Below are 17,622 nucleotides of genomic sequence, written 5' to 3' on the forward strand. Positions count from 1 at the left end.
ATGTTAGATCTGGCTTTACTCCATGCACTTCTTTCACTGCTCTATCGCTCCGGGTCCAATCCCCCTTGCAAATTAATTTAAACCCTCCCGAAGCATGCTAGCAAACACTGTCGTCACAGAACACTGGAGGAACTCAGCAAGTAAGGCAGCATCTATGGAGAGAAATAAACTGTCAACGTTTCAAACCTAGAGTCTTCATCAGCATTGGAAAGGAAGGGGAAAGAAGAAAGAATATGAAGGTGGGGGAGGGGTGGAGTACAAGATGGTATGGAATAGGTGAAACTTGGTGGGATGGGAGGGGCAAAGAAGTGAGATGCTGGATGGTGATAGGTAGAAATGGTAAATGGTTGAAGAAGAAGGAATCTGATAACAGAGGAGAGTGGACCATGGGAGAAAGGGAAGGAGGAAGGACACCAGAGGGAGGTGATGGGCAGGTGGCAAGAAAAGAAAGGGTGAGTGAAGAAACAGAATGGGGAATGGAAAAAGAGAGAAGTGGTGGGAGGGGGGAATTACAATGAATTAGAAACAACAATGTTCATACTGTTGGGTTGGAGGCTATCCCAAAAAGAATATGAGGTGTTCCTCTTCCCACCTGAGAGTGTCTTCAGCGTGGCAATAGAGGAGGCCATCGCCTGAGAAATCAGAATGGGAATGGGAAGGAAGTAGAATTAAAATAGTTGGCCACTGTTATATCCCGCCTGTTATGGCAGACAGAGCGAGGCATGAGGAATAAAGCAAAGCCAGCAAGACACTGAGAGAAAATGAGGTTGCAGAGCCTTCCTGAGTTTCTTTCACATTTGACCTTGCATTGAAATTAATTTTTACACTTTACAGTTTCTAAGCAGAACTGTTTGCACAGCTGGTGTTTGTGAAAATGTTCCTTATCTGCTGATTGCCAGGAGTAATTATATCCTGCAACATTCACCAGTCGTAGCCTTGTCTCCCCACCATTCTTTTCAGTTGTCTCCCATTTTCCCTGGACTAAATTACTTTGTGAATCCATATTCCTAGGAGAAGTTACCTGAAGAAACCCCTCATGCATTGGTTCAGCAAATGCAATTTCTCACCAATTTGCATGGTTATATATTTTACAGAGCATAGTACATTGCAACTCAATACAGGCCCTTTGGTCAATGATGTGCCCACCTCTTAACCTACTCCATTTTGTGTGTGTTGCTCCAAGATCAATCTAACTCACTTTCAAGGACCCTACACTTACTACTTAGTTATTTATTGTTATTAGTTTTGTAATTGCACAATTTTCTGTCTTTTGATTGTTTGTCCATCTTTGTGTGTAATGTTTAATTGATTTTATTGTGTTACTTTCTATCTACTGTGAATGCCTACAAGAAAATGAATGTCAGGATAGTACATGGTGACACATACTTACTTTTGAACTTTTTAACCATTCCTTCTCACATAGCCCTCCATTTTTCTTTCCTAAGAATCTCTTAAATGCCCCGAATGAAAACAAAATCAAGTGAAGAAGGGTCTAGGCCGAAACGCTGATTCTTTATTCCTCTCCATAGATACTGTCTGACCTGCTAAGGTCCTCCAGCATTTTGTATGTGTTGCTGGGTATGTTCTCATATCCAACTAAACGATGAAACCCAACAGTCCAGTTTCATCTTCTGTGATTTTACACCATGCAGTGGAGGAAAATCTCCATTGATGAAAGCGTAGTGGTTAGCACAACCGTATTGTAGCTCGGGGCGCCAGAGTTTTGAGTTTGGCGTTCTCCGTAAGAAAGTCTGTACATTCTTCCCTTGTCCATGTGGCTTTCCTCCAGGTATGCCAGTTTCCTCTCATAATCCAAAGACTGTGATAGGTTAATTGGTCTTCGTAAAATATCCTGCAATTAAGTTTATGGTTAAATGGGTGGGTTGCTGGATGGTGCAGCTCTTTGGGCAGGAAGTAAAATCCAGTATATAGTTAAGACATTCTGAAGAGTCTAATAGCTGATTAAGAATTCTACAGCACAACTATGTTTGTGAAAGAAACAATAGTGTTTGCAAAGCAAGTTGGCAGAGTCATGTTAATAAGATACATGCCAGTAATTTTATTTAGGAATAAACTCAAAGTATTGTTTACAACCCTCTTACACTCTGCCTTTTTTTTACAGAAATACATTTATTATAAATTCAAACCACTACAATCACGTTATAAGCAAAACATGACGATTTCAATGGTTCCATTTATTATCAGAGAATGTATTACCGTATACAACTTGAAATTTTTACTCTTCATAGACAACCACAAAACAGAGAGAAAAAATACAAGAATGACAGAAACACACTAGAATCCCAAAGCCCCTCCTCCCCCTCCCCCTCCCATGCACAAGCAGCCGCAAAGCATCAACCCTCCCCTCCCTTGCTCCAGCAAAAGCATCAACCACCCCCCAACCACCATGCAAGCAATAGCAAAGCCCCCAGAGAGACCATGATCTAGAATCCTTCAAAAACTACTGTCCACCCCAACACTTTGACACCTCAGATAGGCTCTCTGTCTCATCAGCGAATCAGAATCAGGTTTAATATCACCGACATGCCAAGAAATTTATTGTTTTGTGGCATCAGTACATTGATAATTTACATACTATAAATTACAACAAGGAATTGATAATTAAATTAATTTAAATAAGTAAATGCAAAAACTAGTGAGTTAGTGTAAATTATAATGAACAGAGATTAAACTGAAACATCCCCATTCTCATCTACAAATTGGTAAGGCCGAATTTGGAGTATTGCGTACATTTCTGGTCACCGAATTATAGGAAAGATGTCAACAAAATAGAGAGAGTACAGAAAAGATTTACTAGAATGTTACCTGGGTTTCAGCACCTAAGTTACAGGGAAAGGTTGAACAAGTTAGGTCTTTATTCTTTGGAGCGTAGAAGGTAGAAGGGGGGTCTTGATAGAGGTATTTAAAATTATGAGGGGGAATAGATAGAGTTGACGTGGATAGGCTTTTTCCATTGAGAGTAGGGGAGATTCAAACAAGAGGACATGACTTGAGAGTTAGGGGGCAAAAGTTTAAGGGTAACACAAGGGGGAATTTCTTTACTAAGAGTGGTAGCTGTGTGGAACGAGCTTCCAGTAGAAGTGGTAGAGACAGGTTCGGTATTGTCATTTAAAGTAAAATTGGATAGGTATATGGACAGGAAAGGAATGGAGGGTTATGGGCTGAGTGTGGGTCAGTGGGACTAAGTGAGAGTAAGTGTTCGGCACGGGCTAGAAGGGCTGAGATGGCCTGTTTCTGTGCTGTAATTGTTATATGGTTATAATGGCATTATGGAACGTGTCAGTTTACACATCTACGTTACTTGTGTTGACGTGTGGTCAAGTGGTTAAGGCATTGGCCTAGTGATCTGAAGGTCGCTAGTTCGAGCCTCAGCTGAGGCAGCGTGTTGCGTCCTTGAGCAAGGCACTTAACCACACATTGCTCTGCGACGACACCAGTGCCAAGCTGTATCGGCCGAGTGCCTTTCCCCGGACAACGTCGGTGGCGTGGAGAGAGGAGACTTGCAGCATGCCCACTATGCATGGGCAACTGCCAGTCTTCCATACAACCTTGCCCAGGCCTCAGTCAACATCGACATCGATGGACAGCCGAAGAAGAAGATGTTACTTGTGGACGGTCTATGTTCTTTTTCCACAGCTGCCCAAGCACAGACATATTGCAAAGAGTCAGCTGGGTCAAAATCCTCTGCTGCAAGTCTCCAGGACACATGGATTGCTATCTCAGTCAGCTCCAGAAGCAGATTAACTATGAGTCCTCCTCCCTCCCTGCCCCTTCCTTAATGGATGGCCGAAGATGAAGAGTGTGGGGTTAAGAGGTAGCCAGAAGGCAAGGCACAGCCCCCTCAGATATACGGATAGGGATTGCAGCCTTGCACACTCCATGTATGTATGATACACAGTCTCTCCCTGCCCACTGATAACCAAGTGAGGTATTGTACCTCCCACAGTACACTCAAGACTGTTGAAGGCACTAGAATCTGATAGAGTGGTTCAGAAGGTGTATGGTGCGTTGGCCTTCATTAGTTGGAGATTAAGTTCAAGAGCTGCAGGGTAATTGGGCAGCTTTATAAAACCCTGGTTAGACCACACTTGGAATATTAATGCCAGTTCTGGTCACCTCATTATAAGAAGGATGTGGAAACTTTAGAGAGGGTGCGGAAGAGATTTACCAGGACACTGCTTCGATTAGTCAGGAGGATAGGTAGATTGAGTTAGGGTTTTTCTCTCTGGAGTGAAGGTGGACGAAAGGTGACTGAAAAGAGGTGTACAAGATGATAAGAGGCATAGATCAAGTGAAGAGCTAAAGACGTTTTTCAAGGGTGGAATTGACTAATTGGAATGGGCATAATTTTAAGGGGATTGTAGGAAACTATGGGGGAAGTCACAGAGTGGTGGGTGTGTGGGATGCCCTGTCAAGGGTGGTGGTAGAGGCAGATACGTTAGGGATATTTAAGAAACTCTTTGATAGGCACATGGAAGACAGAAAAACAGAGTGCAATGTAGGAGGGAAGGGTTAGATTGATCTTAGAGTGGGTTTAAAGGTCAGCACAACATTGTGGGCTGAAAGTCGTGTACTCTACAGTAATGTCCAATGTTCTCACGTGTGTCTGTGGTGCAGGGTGCAAGTGTTTTTCAAACCTAAAAGTTACATCACTGAGAGAAAAATAATCTTTTTTTTGAAATGTCAAATAACACAAATACCAGAGTGCATGCGTTTAAGATGAGAGAGGAGTAATTTCAAAGGAGCTGGGAGGGGCATGCTTTTTACACAGAGAGTGGTGGGTTCCTGAAATGCGCTGCCTGGGGTGATGGTAGAGGCAAACACATCAGGCACATGAATGTAAGGGATATGGACATTGTGTAGGCAGAAGGGATTCGCTTAGCTGGCCACGTAATTATTAATTTAATTGGTTCAGCACAATATTGTGAGCTGTACCGTCCCATGTTCTATCTTGCAGCAGAAATCAGTTCAGTAAAGAATAATTAATTTCCAGGATGTGTTTTCAGTATGACCAGAGGTTGAAGAAAGGCATTCCTGTTTAAAATAAACCAGCATGACAGCGTCAGATGACTTGTGAATGTCTCCTCACGAAAGTGCCAATGCACTTCAAACCTGCGGTGATAAAGAACAGGTACAAAGGGATGAGAATTTTTTTGTTAGAATCATGAATTCCCCGCCTCAAATCCAGTTCAAACTCTCGAAGTTAAATTGAACTCAACCTGAGTTCAAAAGATTATGAGAAGTATTGGCAGGATAGAGAGTCTGAATCTTTATCCCAGGGTGGAAATGCCAAGTACTGGGGCAAGCATTTCAGGTGAGAAGAGAAAAAAGAGGAGAATCACAAAATGCTTCAGGAATTCAGAAGGTTAGCAACATCTGCGGAGGGGTATATAGAGCCGATATTTCAGGTCAAGACCCTCTATTGGGCACCATCTGGTGGTTAGCATGATGCGTTTATACCGTGGAGTGTTGGAGATTGGAGTTCAGAAGTTCAAAGTACATTTACTATCAAAGCATGTGTACATCATGAGATTCATCTCCTTACAGGCAGCCACAAGAAATCCCAAAAGAAGCCATTAAAAAGAAAGAAGAGTGACAAACACCCAATGTGCAGAGAGACAAAAAGAAGTTCTGCCATCTTCTGTAAGTTTATACATTCTGCCTGTGTCCATGTGGGTTCCCTCCGGGGGCTCCGGTTTCCTCCCACAGTTCAAAGACGTACTGGTCAGTGGGTTAATTGGTCATCGTAAATTGTCATGTGATTGACTACGTTGGGCCCTAATTGGTGGGTTGCTGGGCAGTGTGGCTCGAAGGGCCGGAAGTGCCTGAATCGTGCTTTATCTCGAAATAGTAAAATCAGGATGGGAATGGAGGGTGGGGGGGGGGGGGGGGAGAAGCCAGGATAAGAAAGTGGGGGGAGGCCAAGGGAAGGAGTACATGTTCATTGGTGATAGGTGAGACCAGCTGAGGGGGAAGGTTTTGTTATTCTGGTGATAGGTGGAAGAGGTAAAGGGCTGAAGAAGAACAAGGGAAAGGAGATATGTAGGGATTGTTTTATCATTTTACACAGAGAGTGATAGGTGCCTGGATTGGTCTGCCAGCAGGAGTGGTGGGGAGAGATACGATAGTGATGTTGATGAGGCTATTTGATGGCCGCTGTTAAGAGCATCATACTGCTGTCAGAAAACAACAAATCTCACATTGTCTAAGTCAGTGATAATCAATCTGATTCTGATTATGCATGGGATGGAGAGATATACAGGCAGAGGAGATTTAGTTGAATTTGGCATCATGTTTAGCAAAGACATCAGATTCAGTTTATTTATCACATGTACATGAGCACACAGTGAAATGTGCTGTTTGCGATAACAACCAGCACAACCCGCTGGGAGCAGCCCACAAGTGCCGCTGCCCCTTCCAAGGCTAACATAGCATGCCCACGATATTCAGCAGAGTGATCCCAAGCTGAAGGCCTGCTCCTGTGCTGTACTGCTCTGAGAAGGGAGGTTAAAATAAAGAAACTATGGGCATTAAATTAAAATAATTGGAGAAAATAAGACTGTAAGACCAAGACAAAGGAGCAGAAATAGGCCATTCAGCCCATCGAGCCTGCTCTACCATTCCATCATGGCTGATCCCTGATCCCAGATCCCACTCAACCCCAACTTGTTTAAACAGTTGGCACCAATCTCATACATCCCATGAGTCTCATAAAGCCATGCTCGCCTCTTGCTGCTAACATCAGGCAGGAGGTGCAGGAGCCTTAGGTCCACACTACCAAGTTCAGGAACAGTTATTACCTAACAATCAGCAGAGTCTTAAGCCAGCGTGGATAACTTCACTCTTCTCAGTACTATACTGATTCCACACCCTTTGAGCTCACTTTTAAGGGCTCTACAATTTATGTTCTCAGTATTATTTATTATTTTTATACTTGTACTGTTTGTTGCCTTTTGTACATTGGTTGTTTGTCTTTGTGTGCAGTTCTTCATTGATTCTATTGTGTTTCTTTGTATTTACTGTGAATGCCTGCAAGAAAATGAGTCTCAAAAGTCTTAGGCACATACAGTGTATATATAGCTTGGGTGCCCAGTACTGTATTTGTCAACATGGAGCGGAGAGTCAGTTTGTAAATCTGGTGGGAACGAAGGATATTGGGAATGGTGAGGGTGGAGTGCCGTGGGAGGAGTGTGGGATGGGTAGCAGAGAAGAAGTACCAGACACACCGAGCCCTGAGACCCCAGGTAAGGTCATTTGATTCCAAATAATTGGTTTATTGATCATTTCAGAATGTCTCTGGCACTTTCCGCTCACTCCGCGCTCCCTTCCCCTTTTCCCAACCATGATTCCCCTCTCCCTGTCTCCTCCCCACTCTCAGTCCACAATAGAGACCCACATCAGAATCAGGTTTATCATCACTCACATATGACATGAAATTTGTTTTTGTTTGGTGGCAGCAGTACAGTGCAATACACAAAATTACTACAGTACTGTGCAAAAGTCTTATGCACCCTAGCTGTATATGCTGTATGTGGCTAAGACTTTTTCACAGTGTTATGAGTGATGGACAGACCTGATGGTCAATGGGGTGCAGAGTTAACCATTCCCCCCCCCCCCGAGAACTACGAACTATTGTTGTTGTTAGGTTGCTCATGAGAGAGAGAGATAAAGCCCAGGCAAGAACATTTGCTACAGATAAGAGGGGGAGAGAGACTGTTGATTTACTGTATTATGACTCTTCCTGGATTATTTACCTTCCACTACAAGGACTTTACTTTGCTCGTTAACATTCCTTAGAAGATAGTAGGAGTGGCCTGATTTGATGGACACGGTCATTCAGAGTTGATGGATAGCTGAGACCCTGTGAGTGGGGATAAAAGACAGGTCTGGAGAGACACCCTTCAGACACACCAGTGGACACTGACTGAGTGTTGGGAACCCACAGGAAGGTGGGGGATTCGGAGAACGAACCAGGAGATCGGTCAGTAAGGCTCACAGTGTTACAGCAGGGCCGGTGGGGACTTGTGTGTGTGTCCACTCATGCCAGAGTGACGAGTCCACCACAGAAGAACTGTCTAGCTGAAGAACAGAGGGGTCATAACTGAATGGCTACAACAATACAACGGATTAAGAAAGCAACGGAAGGTTTGGCTGCTGTAGTTGTTACATCTCGCTCTCTCTCTCCAACGATTTCAATACACAACCATAACCACCTCAGCATTTATGAACTGAACTCTATGCTTTCCTATGACAATTCATTTACCCCTAGACATCAATAGAGCTTGTTTATTATTGATTAATATTATTCCTACACTTTTAGGTTTATTACTGCTAACTTGTTTTATATGTATATTTGCATTTTTGATACTGTATTGTGTAGTTTACTAATAAACACCTTTAGTTTGGTACCACCAGACTCCAACGGATTCTTCTTTCTCTGCTGGTCAGACACCCAGTTACGGGGTACGTAACAACAGTACTAGGATCAAAATTAAGCCACTTAGCCCATCGAGTGTTCTCTGCCATTCCATCGTGGCTGATTTATTATCCCTCTCAACCCCATTCTCCTGCCTTCTTCCCACAGCCTTTTACGTCCTTACTAATGAAGAACTATATGTAAATGTCTGAAACTTCTGTACAGTACTGTATTTTGATATTTCTAACTTTTGAATTTTGTCTTCTTTTTCATATTGGTTGTTGTCAGCCTTTGTTATGTACAGACTTTTTAAACTGTATTGTTTTTTTTAATTTTTCTGATAAATCTCAGGGTAGTATATGGTGACAAATACATTCTTTGATAATAAATTTACTTTGACTTTGAGATAGTGAGTCAGTAAGGTTCCTTATAGCTGATAGAAATATCACAATGTAACAGCCAAGCTATTAAAAAAAGTTTATTATACATTATTTACAGTATATACATAATTCATCAATATCAAGAACGTGGAGTACATGTAAAAAAACAGCTTGCCAGTGACAAGAATTTAATGGAACAATCATGAAGAAAGCTTCAGGTGATCCTGGATAGGCAGGATCTCATTGAGTTCTCACAGCTGTTTTGGGGCTTTCCCATGGAACAAGCCTTAAAGTACCTCATTGCAAAACTGGAAAGTTAACACCAGCTCTGTTTTTCACAGGCTCTCTCATTCAGAAATATCCCATAAGTATAATTTGGCATTAACAGTCCAAAGGGGAGGGTGTGGAATGCTACGTTTGGAGTCTCACCTCATCCCGTCAGCAACTGTTTCATATTGCCACCTGAGTTATAAGTTAATATTGAATAGTTAGGACTTTATTCCTGAGCATAGGAGACTGAGGGGAGACTTGAAAGAGGTATACACCATTGTGAGGGTTAATGCAAGCAGGCTTTTTCCACTGAGGTTGGGAGAGACTAGAACTTGAGGTCATGAGTTAAGGGTGAACGGGGAACATGACAGGATACTTCTTCAGTCAGGAGTTGATGGGAGTGTGGAACGAGCTGTCAGCAGATATGGTGGATGTGGGTTCGATTGCAACATTTAAGGGAAGTTTGGATAAGTACAGGGATGGGAGCAGTATGGAGGGTTATGGTCCAGGTGTGGGTAAATGGGACTAGGTAGTTTAAACAGAAATAAACAGTCAATGTTTTGGGCCAAGACCCTTCATCAAGACCGTGGTTCTTGGCCTGAAACGTTGACATTCATAGATTGTCCCTGACCTGCTGAGTTCCTCTCCCATTTTATGTGTGTTATCAGGCAGTAGGTTTAGGGTTTTTTCTTGAAAATTATAAACCTTCCCCTGCTGTCCTTACAAAACTCTTCAGAAAATGATCAATTCTGCATCAATACTACTTCATTTTACCGATGTTGCACATTGTTGCCTTGCATACCAAGGTTACAACTGTATTCCATATTCTCTTGCCCTCTAAACCAGAGGTTTTCTCCATAAGTATAAAGATTTATACATTTTCCAAATAACAATGTATTGAAAGTGCTTACATATCACTGTGCAAACAAGTATCAATGAATATAGTTTATAGATCTTCGGTGTTCTCTGGAGTGAATATATTCTCAAATAAAACTTTGAGGAAACATGTCGGTTAGTGCAGGAGTGAGCAAATTCATTTCAGTCAATTTGTGGCAGCAGGAAGAACATCAAACAAGCCGACGCCTCGTCTAGCCCTCAAGTATCTGACTGTGGCCAATACATGTTCGTATTGCTCCCTCTAGATCATTGTACATGCAAATCACAAAGTTAGTAAACAGTAAAATCAATTGTCTCCCTCGATGGGAAACTTCACTTCAGTATCGCTGCGATTAGTTTGAAATGCCGTAGAGAGCAGCTGTGGTTTCCCGTTTGGGAATCCTTCAACCCTGAGGAAAAACGATCATGCGTGGGACTTCTTCAAAAGGGGATGGTGGATGGAACAAGTGTGCTCGCTGGCTCAGGTGTTGCTTCTGGATGGTTCGGAGCACAGCTCAGGTTTTTTGTGACAAGCATACATTGGACTGGCCATAGCACGATACCGGCGAACATAATCAGCACCACTATAAATAGAACTAGCCTCTTCCAGTCACCAAGGAAGGAAAAACAACTCTGTCCTTCATTGCTGCTGTCTGGCTCAGGAGGTGAATTCTCTTGTTTGTCCTCACCAATATCAATGCAAATGCAAAGGTCAGCGGTACCGGAATCGACCGAGCTCTTTTTACGGCATAGTTTCTTGCCCTCCACCCACACCGACTCTTCGAGTTGTAGTTGAGGAGGGAGCTTGGCGAGCAGGTCCTGGCTGGTTTGGAGGGCAGGAGTCCCATTGTCGGGCACTGCCGTTTGGTGCCTGCAGAGGGGGCAGACAATGTCACCAGCCTGTTCGGCTGGCATTGTAGCCATTAGCCTGGACAGGCACTCCAAGCAGAAAGTGTGCTGGCATTCCAGCAGCTTCGGGGTCTTGAAGGTGTTGTCGTAGGAGCTGAAGCAGATGGTGCATTCCAAGCCTTCAATGGAAGCCCTGTCGGAGCCTTCCACGGGTTTCCCATCAGGAGGCTCTGTGGGAGAGGTTGCCTGAGTGTGCCACACCTGGGTGACGATGGACATGGTGAACCTGAGGGAAAAGAGAGAATTGCAATGTTGAGTAGGCGCAACAGGACACCCTTCACTCCAGGGCAATAGTTACATCATTATACACCACCCAAATCTCTTCAGCTCCAACTGAAGACTGCATTGAAGCACATAGCAACTGGTCTGTCTGAGACTACAAGATGCTACCGATTGTTGTGGGCAGAACTTATTGCATCGCAGAAACCAGCCTCCCTCCATGGACGCTTCCTGCCGCCTTGGTAAAGTAGCCAGCAGAACCAAAGACCCCACCACCCCGAACATTCTCTCTTTTCCCCTCTTCCATCAGACAGAAGATTCAAAAGCCTGGAAGTATGAACCACCAGGCTCAAGGACAGCTTCTATCCTGCTTTTATAAGACCATTGAACAACCTGCTAGTTCAATAAAATGGATTCTTAATCTCACAGCCTCCCTTGTTATGGTTTTGCACCTTATTGTCTGCCTCCACGGCACTTTCTCTGTGACTGTTACACTTCATTCTGCATTCTATTATTGTTTTTCATAGTTCTACCTCAATACATGTTGGTATTTATGTATTTATGCACATTTTATTCCATATCCATACATTAACCTATATGTTTATCTCATATCATTCTTTACAATTGTTGAATGTTGTTTTTATTGTTGCATGTTGAGCCCTGACCAACACACCACAGAAAATTCCTAATTTACCACATTTATACTTGTTAGATTCTGACCACAAGGAAACTGCCCATTACAAATCAGACTAGATACAGATGTTAGTGAGCATTTAAATCTGCTACAGCAGCACAAGACCTCAAACATACACTCAGTAGCCACTTCATTAGGTACAGGAGATACCTAATAAAATAGCCACTGGGTAAAAAATTTGCTATGGTTTTAGAAAGTTCAAAAAACTGTAGCATAGCAGTTAGCCTGACACTATTATAGCTCGGGTTGTCAGAGTTCAGAGTTCAGTTCTGTAAGGGTTTGTACGTTCTCCCTGTAACCATGTGGATTTCCTCTGGGTGCTCCAGTTTCCTCCCACAGTACACAGTATGCTTGGTTTAATTGGTCATTGTAAATTATCCTGTGATTAGGGTGGGCAATGTGGCTCATTGGGCCAAACAGGCCTTCAAAGGAAAATGCCTCAAAAAGGCAGAATCCATCATTAAAGACCCCCATCACTCAGGATATGGCCACTTCTCATTGCTACCGTCAACGAGGAGGAGGTACAGGAGCCTGACGATACACACTCAACGTTTCAGGAACAGCTTCCTCCCCTTCACCATCAGATTTCTGAATGGACAGTGAACCCACGAACACAACTTCAGTATTTCTCCTCTTTTTGAACTACTTATTTAATTTAATTTTCTTATTTTATATATACTTATCATTGCAATTTATAGTTTTTACTATTATGTACTACTGCTGCAAAACAAAAATTTCACAATGTATTCCAGTGATATAAACCTATCCGCCATCAGATTTCTAAATGGACAATGAACCTCACTATTTTCCTCTCTTTATTGTATATGTATACATTTATTGTAATTTATAACTTTTATTAATGTGTATTGCAGTTTACTGCTGCTGTAAAACAACAAATTTTACAACACTTGCCAGTGACAGTAAACCTGATTCTGATAACTCTGCACTGCATTGAAAGTGGTCTCAACAATAGTTAACAGTAACACACAAGCAATACATTAACGTTGGAAATGTGATACAGAGCAGAAAACAATCTGTCACACTGATTCTTTATATAACAAAGGATTGCATTCTTTTTAAATAAGGCCTATTATCCCAAAAATTATTTTCATTCCTTACTCCATACATCTGCTGAGTATTTCCTGAATTTCCTGTTTTGAGCTCACAATAAGACATCCAACTATCTATTAATGTCTTCCACACCTGTCAGTGTTGGATATTAGATAAGGTGTCATGAATAGAAAGCTTATCACAAAGAAGGAATGGCTGTTTCTAAATTGAACGTCAGCCAAGAAGGAAGTTGGCAATGGTTGGCTGTAATTACTTTGAAGGACACACCACTGAAATCTGAATTGGTACAATAAAAGGACAACCGACTATTTGGCAAACCCAACCTCCTCCTTCAAGGAAAGAATGCAGAATTAGCAGTCCATCACAGGCAAAGCACCCCCCCCCCCCCCCACCACTGAGCACATCTACAAGCAGTGCTGCCACAAGAAGGCAGCATCCATCATCAAGGTCCCCCACCACAGAGGCCACACTCTCTTCTCACTGCAGCCATCAAGAAGGAGGTGCAGGAGCCTCAGGACCCACACCACCAGGTTCAAGAACAGTTATTACCCCTCATAAATCAACTCTTGAACCAACATGGTTAGCTTCACTCACCTCAATACTGATCTGAACACAGCCTATGGAATCTCTTTTGGGTGCTCTGCAACTCAGGTTCTCGGTGTCAGTTAGTTACTTAGTTAGTTAGGTAGTTACTTATTCTGTTCATTATTTTGCCTATTGTAAAAGCAGAATGATGCATACTCATTTGTATATTTTAAAGTCTTAAAATCCGGTTTTATTCCATGACAATGCACTTGCCGGATTCAAATGATTGGATATCTTAGTTTGGGGAGTTGAAATCCAAAGGACATAGTTTTAAAGGTAAATGTGAAAGGCTTAAATAGATCCTGAGGAGCAACATTTTTAAACAATGAGTGGAATATGCACTCAGTGACCATTTTACTAAATAACTCCTCTTTTTACAGCACTGTGCAAATGTCTGAGGCACATATATATATAGCCAAGGAGCCTAAGACTTTTGCACAGTACTGTTGTAATTTTACGTATTGTACTGTATTGCTGCCCCCAAAAAAACACAAATTTCATGATATATATGAGTGATGATAAACCTGATTATGTTACGGGTCTCTATTGTGGACTGAGAGTGGGAAGGGGGCAGGGAGAGGGGAATCATGGTTGGGAAAAGGGGAAGGGAGAGGGGAGGGAGCGGGAAGCACCAGAGGCACTCTGTACCGATCAATAAACCAGATGTTTGAAATCAAGTGACCTTGCCTGGTGTGTCGGGTCTGGGTCCATGCCACCCCCTGCTCCTCTGCCCACTCCCATGACTTTCCAACCTCGCAATCCCAAATTCATTTGCTCCTGGCAGATGTATAAGCTCCTTCTCCACTCCACGTCGACAAATACAGTATTGTACAAAAATCTTAGATGCCCAAGCTATGAGCCTGAGACTTTTGCACAGTACTGTACATCTCTATAACCCTAATATTTTCAATTAAGAACAAAAAAGCAGAATTGGTTTTTGTATCTCCACTTCTTCAAGCTGGTTAGAAACACCTTGTCAACCAGAAACTCGAGTTTTGACTACCTCAGCCCAGCTCAATCTAACCTTCCACTCTAAATCTTCCAATTCTGAACCCTAACACAGCCCAGGGTCTGAAGATGAAGTGAGATCTGTCATGGACTTTGACAGAATGCCACACTTTTTAATTCAAATAAAAAATTACAGGAATCACCCAGCAGATCAGGCAGCATTTGTGAGAGAGGTACAGAGGTGAAGGCAGACAAGGCTCAATGGGTCAAATTGCCTAATTCTGCTCCTTTGTCTTATGTGATGAGAGCTGTAGATCACTTCATAATGCAATAATTTGAGAGTATTTAAATAATTTATACTTTAAATCCTTCTTTTATGATTGCTTTAGACATTCAGTTGGGAGCCTGAAGATCCACGCACAACATTTCAGGAACAGCCTCTTCTGCATAGCCATCAAGAGACCTCACCCCTTCCATGCCGGGGACTTAGTGAGTCCAGAATAACTTAACTTTAAAAGAAAATTAAAATCAAATATTGGATCTCCTCAGTAAGTAGTTCCAAGAGTAACAAAACTAACTTATAGCGTAAATGAGTTAAATTGTGTTATACAGGGTCTAATAGCACTTTCTCCACACTTGTTATTGCTGGGAAACAAGTCTCAAACTTTAAGTTTTTTCTTTATAAACCGTGACACTTTACGACCGGTGTTGGAGGTGGGGGAGGGGGGGATGTCTAACCGTCTACAGGCTTTCTACATCAGGTCACCACCAGAATCGAAATCCCCAGCGTTATCGGGGCCAGCAACAAACACTAATCAATTCCATTAATGGGCAAATATTTAAAACTGCAAATGTTTACAGAGCTCCGAGGAATGTGGTGTGGGATGGGGGAATTTAACGGGCAATTCAGTCAACGAGCTAGCAGGCTCAAGATGGTTTGAATGGCCTTAAGTGATTTATTTAAGACCAACTTCAAGTTTAATTGTCACGCAACCATATGCACGTATACATTGTTCATCTGGCACCGAAGCACACAAGTCACATACGGTATGTATAACTACGATCCAGCACATACAGCCACAGAACATCAGCACAAGTCCCCGAGCGGCATGGCCTGAAGACTGACAGTCCATGCGTGGCATGTTGTCCTAGAGCCACGTTTCGGCAAGAGCAAGCAGGCAGCAGTTCCTCGTCTCCGCAACCCAGCTAGTCTGGATGCAATTATTCAAAGCTCCACTGCCCAGTCACAAACAACTAACTCACACGGAATAGCAGTCGTAGATTAGCAATAGTACAGTCAGCCCGTCACGTCTGTGCCAAACTCCTAGTTGCCCATCTATACCGCCCACCTGCCTGCGTTAGGTCCGAACGTCTCTGAATGCCTCTTAAACGTATCGATCGCATCTGACATTAAAATGCAATTAATTCATTCGGATCATGTTAATATCAATTCTTGTTAAACAAGTCACTCGCATTAACTCAGCATTACACAAGGAAGTGAAGGATTATATTAAAGTTTCTTGCAATACCTTTGCCTGGCGCCTAAAGGGAGCGGGAACGCACTGAGACTCCCTGCGAGTGTGTTGAAAGAACAGATTGCGATATGCCCGCAGTCTCCGCGCTTTTATAGGAGCAAGGCGGTGATTCATTTCCTGGCTCTGATTTGGATGCGACCTCTGCAGGTTCAAACCTCAAGGCATGCGCCGAGGTCGGTATGACTCGGGAACATACAGTATGGAAACAGGGAGCGGAAACACTTCCAGCTGGGAGCCCAAACAGCACGTCACTAATGTGGACCTATTTCACCCATTCGTTATCTATCCGGGAAACAGAATTAACCTTCCGCTTAAGTAATAGGCGAAAACCCCGTCTCTCTATTAACGTACACGAAACGCTGGAGGAACTCAGCCAGGGAAACAGTCGACGTTTCCGGCCCAGACCTTTCTCAGAACTTCTGAAGTTCCCGATGAAGGGTCTCAGCCGGTAATGTTGACTATTTGTTCCTCTCCACAGACGCTGCCTGACCTGCTGAGTTCCTCCAGCATTTTGTGTGCGTTGCTTTGGATTTCCAGCATCTGCAGATTTTCTTGTGTTTCTGGTTTGTTTCTTCAGGTTTGGATTGGTAAAACTCTCTGCAGAGATTGCCAGCATCTGCTGAATTGAACATACCTACTGTAACTAATAAAGTGGCCACTGAGCGTATATTCATGATCTGCCAGGTTAGCCCATCCACTTTCTGGTTCGGCACATTGTGCAGTCGGAGATGATCTTCTGCGCACCGCTGCTGTATAATGTATTGTTAGTTAGTTATTGTCACTTCCTGTTAGCTGACCATCCTCCTGTGACCCCCTCACTAATAAGCATTTTCACTCACAGAACTACCACTCACCGATGTCTTTTGTTTTTCACACCATTCTCTGTAAACTGTAGAGACTGTTGTGTGTGAAAATCCCAGGTGATCAGCAGCTTCTGAGATACTCAAACCACCCTGTCTGGCACCGATAGTCATTCCACAGTCAAAGTCACTTAAGTCACATTTCTTCCCCACTCTAAGGTCAAGGGTGAAAGTGAAAAGTTTAAACATGAGGGGAAAGTCCTTCACACAGAGGACTGTGGAACCAGTTGTGGAACAAGTTGTGCAAGGCAGCTCAATTTCAACGCTTAAGCAAATTCTGGAATGGTACCTGGATGGTAGGACTATGGTCCTAGTACAGGTCGATGGGAGTAAGCAGTTTTAAATGGTCCGGCACATACTAGGTGGGCCGAAGGGCCTGTTTCTCTGCTGTACTTGTCTATGAGTCTATGACTCTTGGTGACAAAGGTGAAATAAACAGCTGACAGAGTGTGGCAGGCCTAATCAAATGCTTTTTTAAGCAAAATAAACTTTATTCATAATGATAAAATATTTACAAGATGAAACTGTGCAATGCCCATTCATTCTTACATTCATAGACAACACACACAAATTCTGGAGGAGCTCAGCAGACCAGGCAGCATCAGTGGAAATGAATAAGCAGTCGACGTGTTAGGTTGAGACCCTTCATCAGGACTGGAAAGGAAGGGAGAAGACACCAGGATCAGAAGGAGGGACGAGGGGAGGAGGAGAAGCGAGAAGGTGATGGGTGAAGCTTCGTGGGAGGGAAAGGCCAAGGGCTGGCGAAGAAGGAAACTGATAAGGAGAGGACAATCACAAATGTGAGAAACTCTGCAGTTGATGGAAATCCGAGCAACGC

The 17,622-nt window shown here is 43.0% G+C and overlaps 1 protein-coding gene across 1 annotated transcript; it reads right to left on the reverse strand.

Annotated features, from left to right (window-relative positions):
* Positions 1 to 8,918: 8,918 nt before the first annotated feature.
* Positions 8,919 to 16,418, reverse strand: LOC132382261 (RING finger protein 223). The gene is made up of 2 exons (XM_059952331.1): positions 15,919 to 16,418; positions 8,919 to 11,098 (listed from the first exon to the last, which is right to left on the reverse strand). Exon 2 carries the CDS (start codon positions 11,089 to 11,091, stop codon positions 10,405 to 10,407), a length of 687 nt encoding a protein of 228 aa, XP_059808314.1. The 5' UTR covers positions 11,092 to 11,098; positions 15,919 to 16,418; the 3' UTR covers positions 8,919 to 10,404.
* Positions 16,419 to 17,622: the final 1,204 nt, after the last annotated feature.

This window comes from Hypanus sabinus, chromosome 27 (genome assembly GCF_030144855.1).
Source record: "Hypanus sabinus isolate sHypSab1 chromosome 27, sHypSab1.hap1, whole genome shotgun sequence".
NCBI lineage: Eukaryota > Metazoa > Chordata > Chondrichthyes > Myliobatiformes > Dasyatidae > Hypanus > Hypanus sabinus.

Excerpts from the sequence above, each read along its gene's own strand:
- LOC132382261 (XM_059952331.1), bottom strand. The coding sequence starts at position 11,091 with ATGTCCATCGTCACCCAGGTGTGGCACACTCAGGCAACCTCTCCCACA.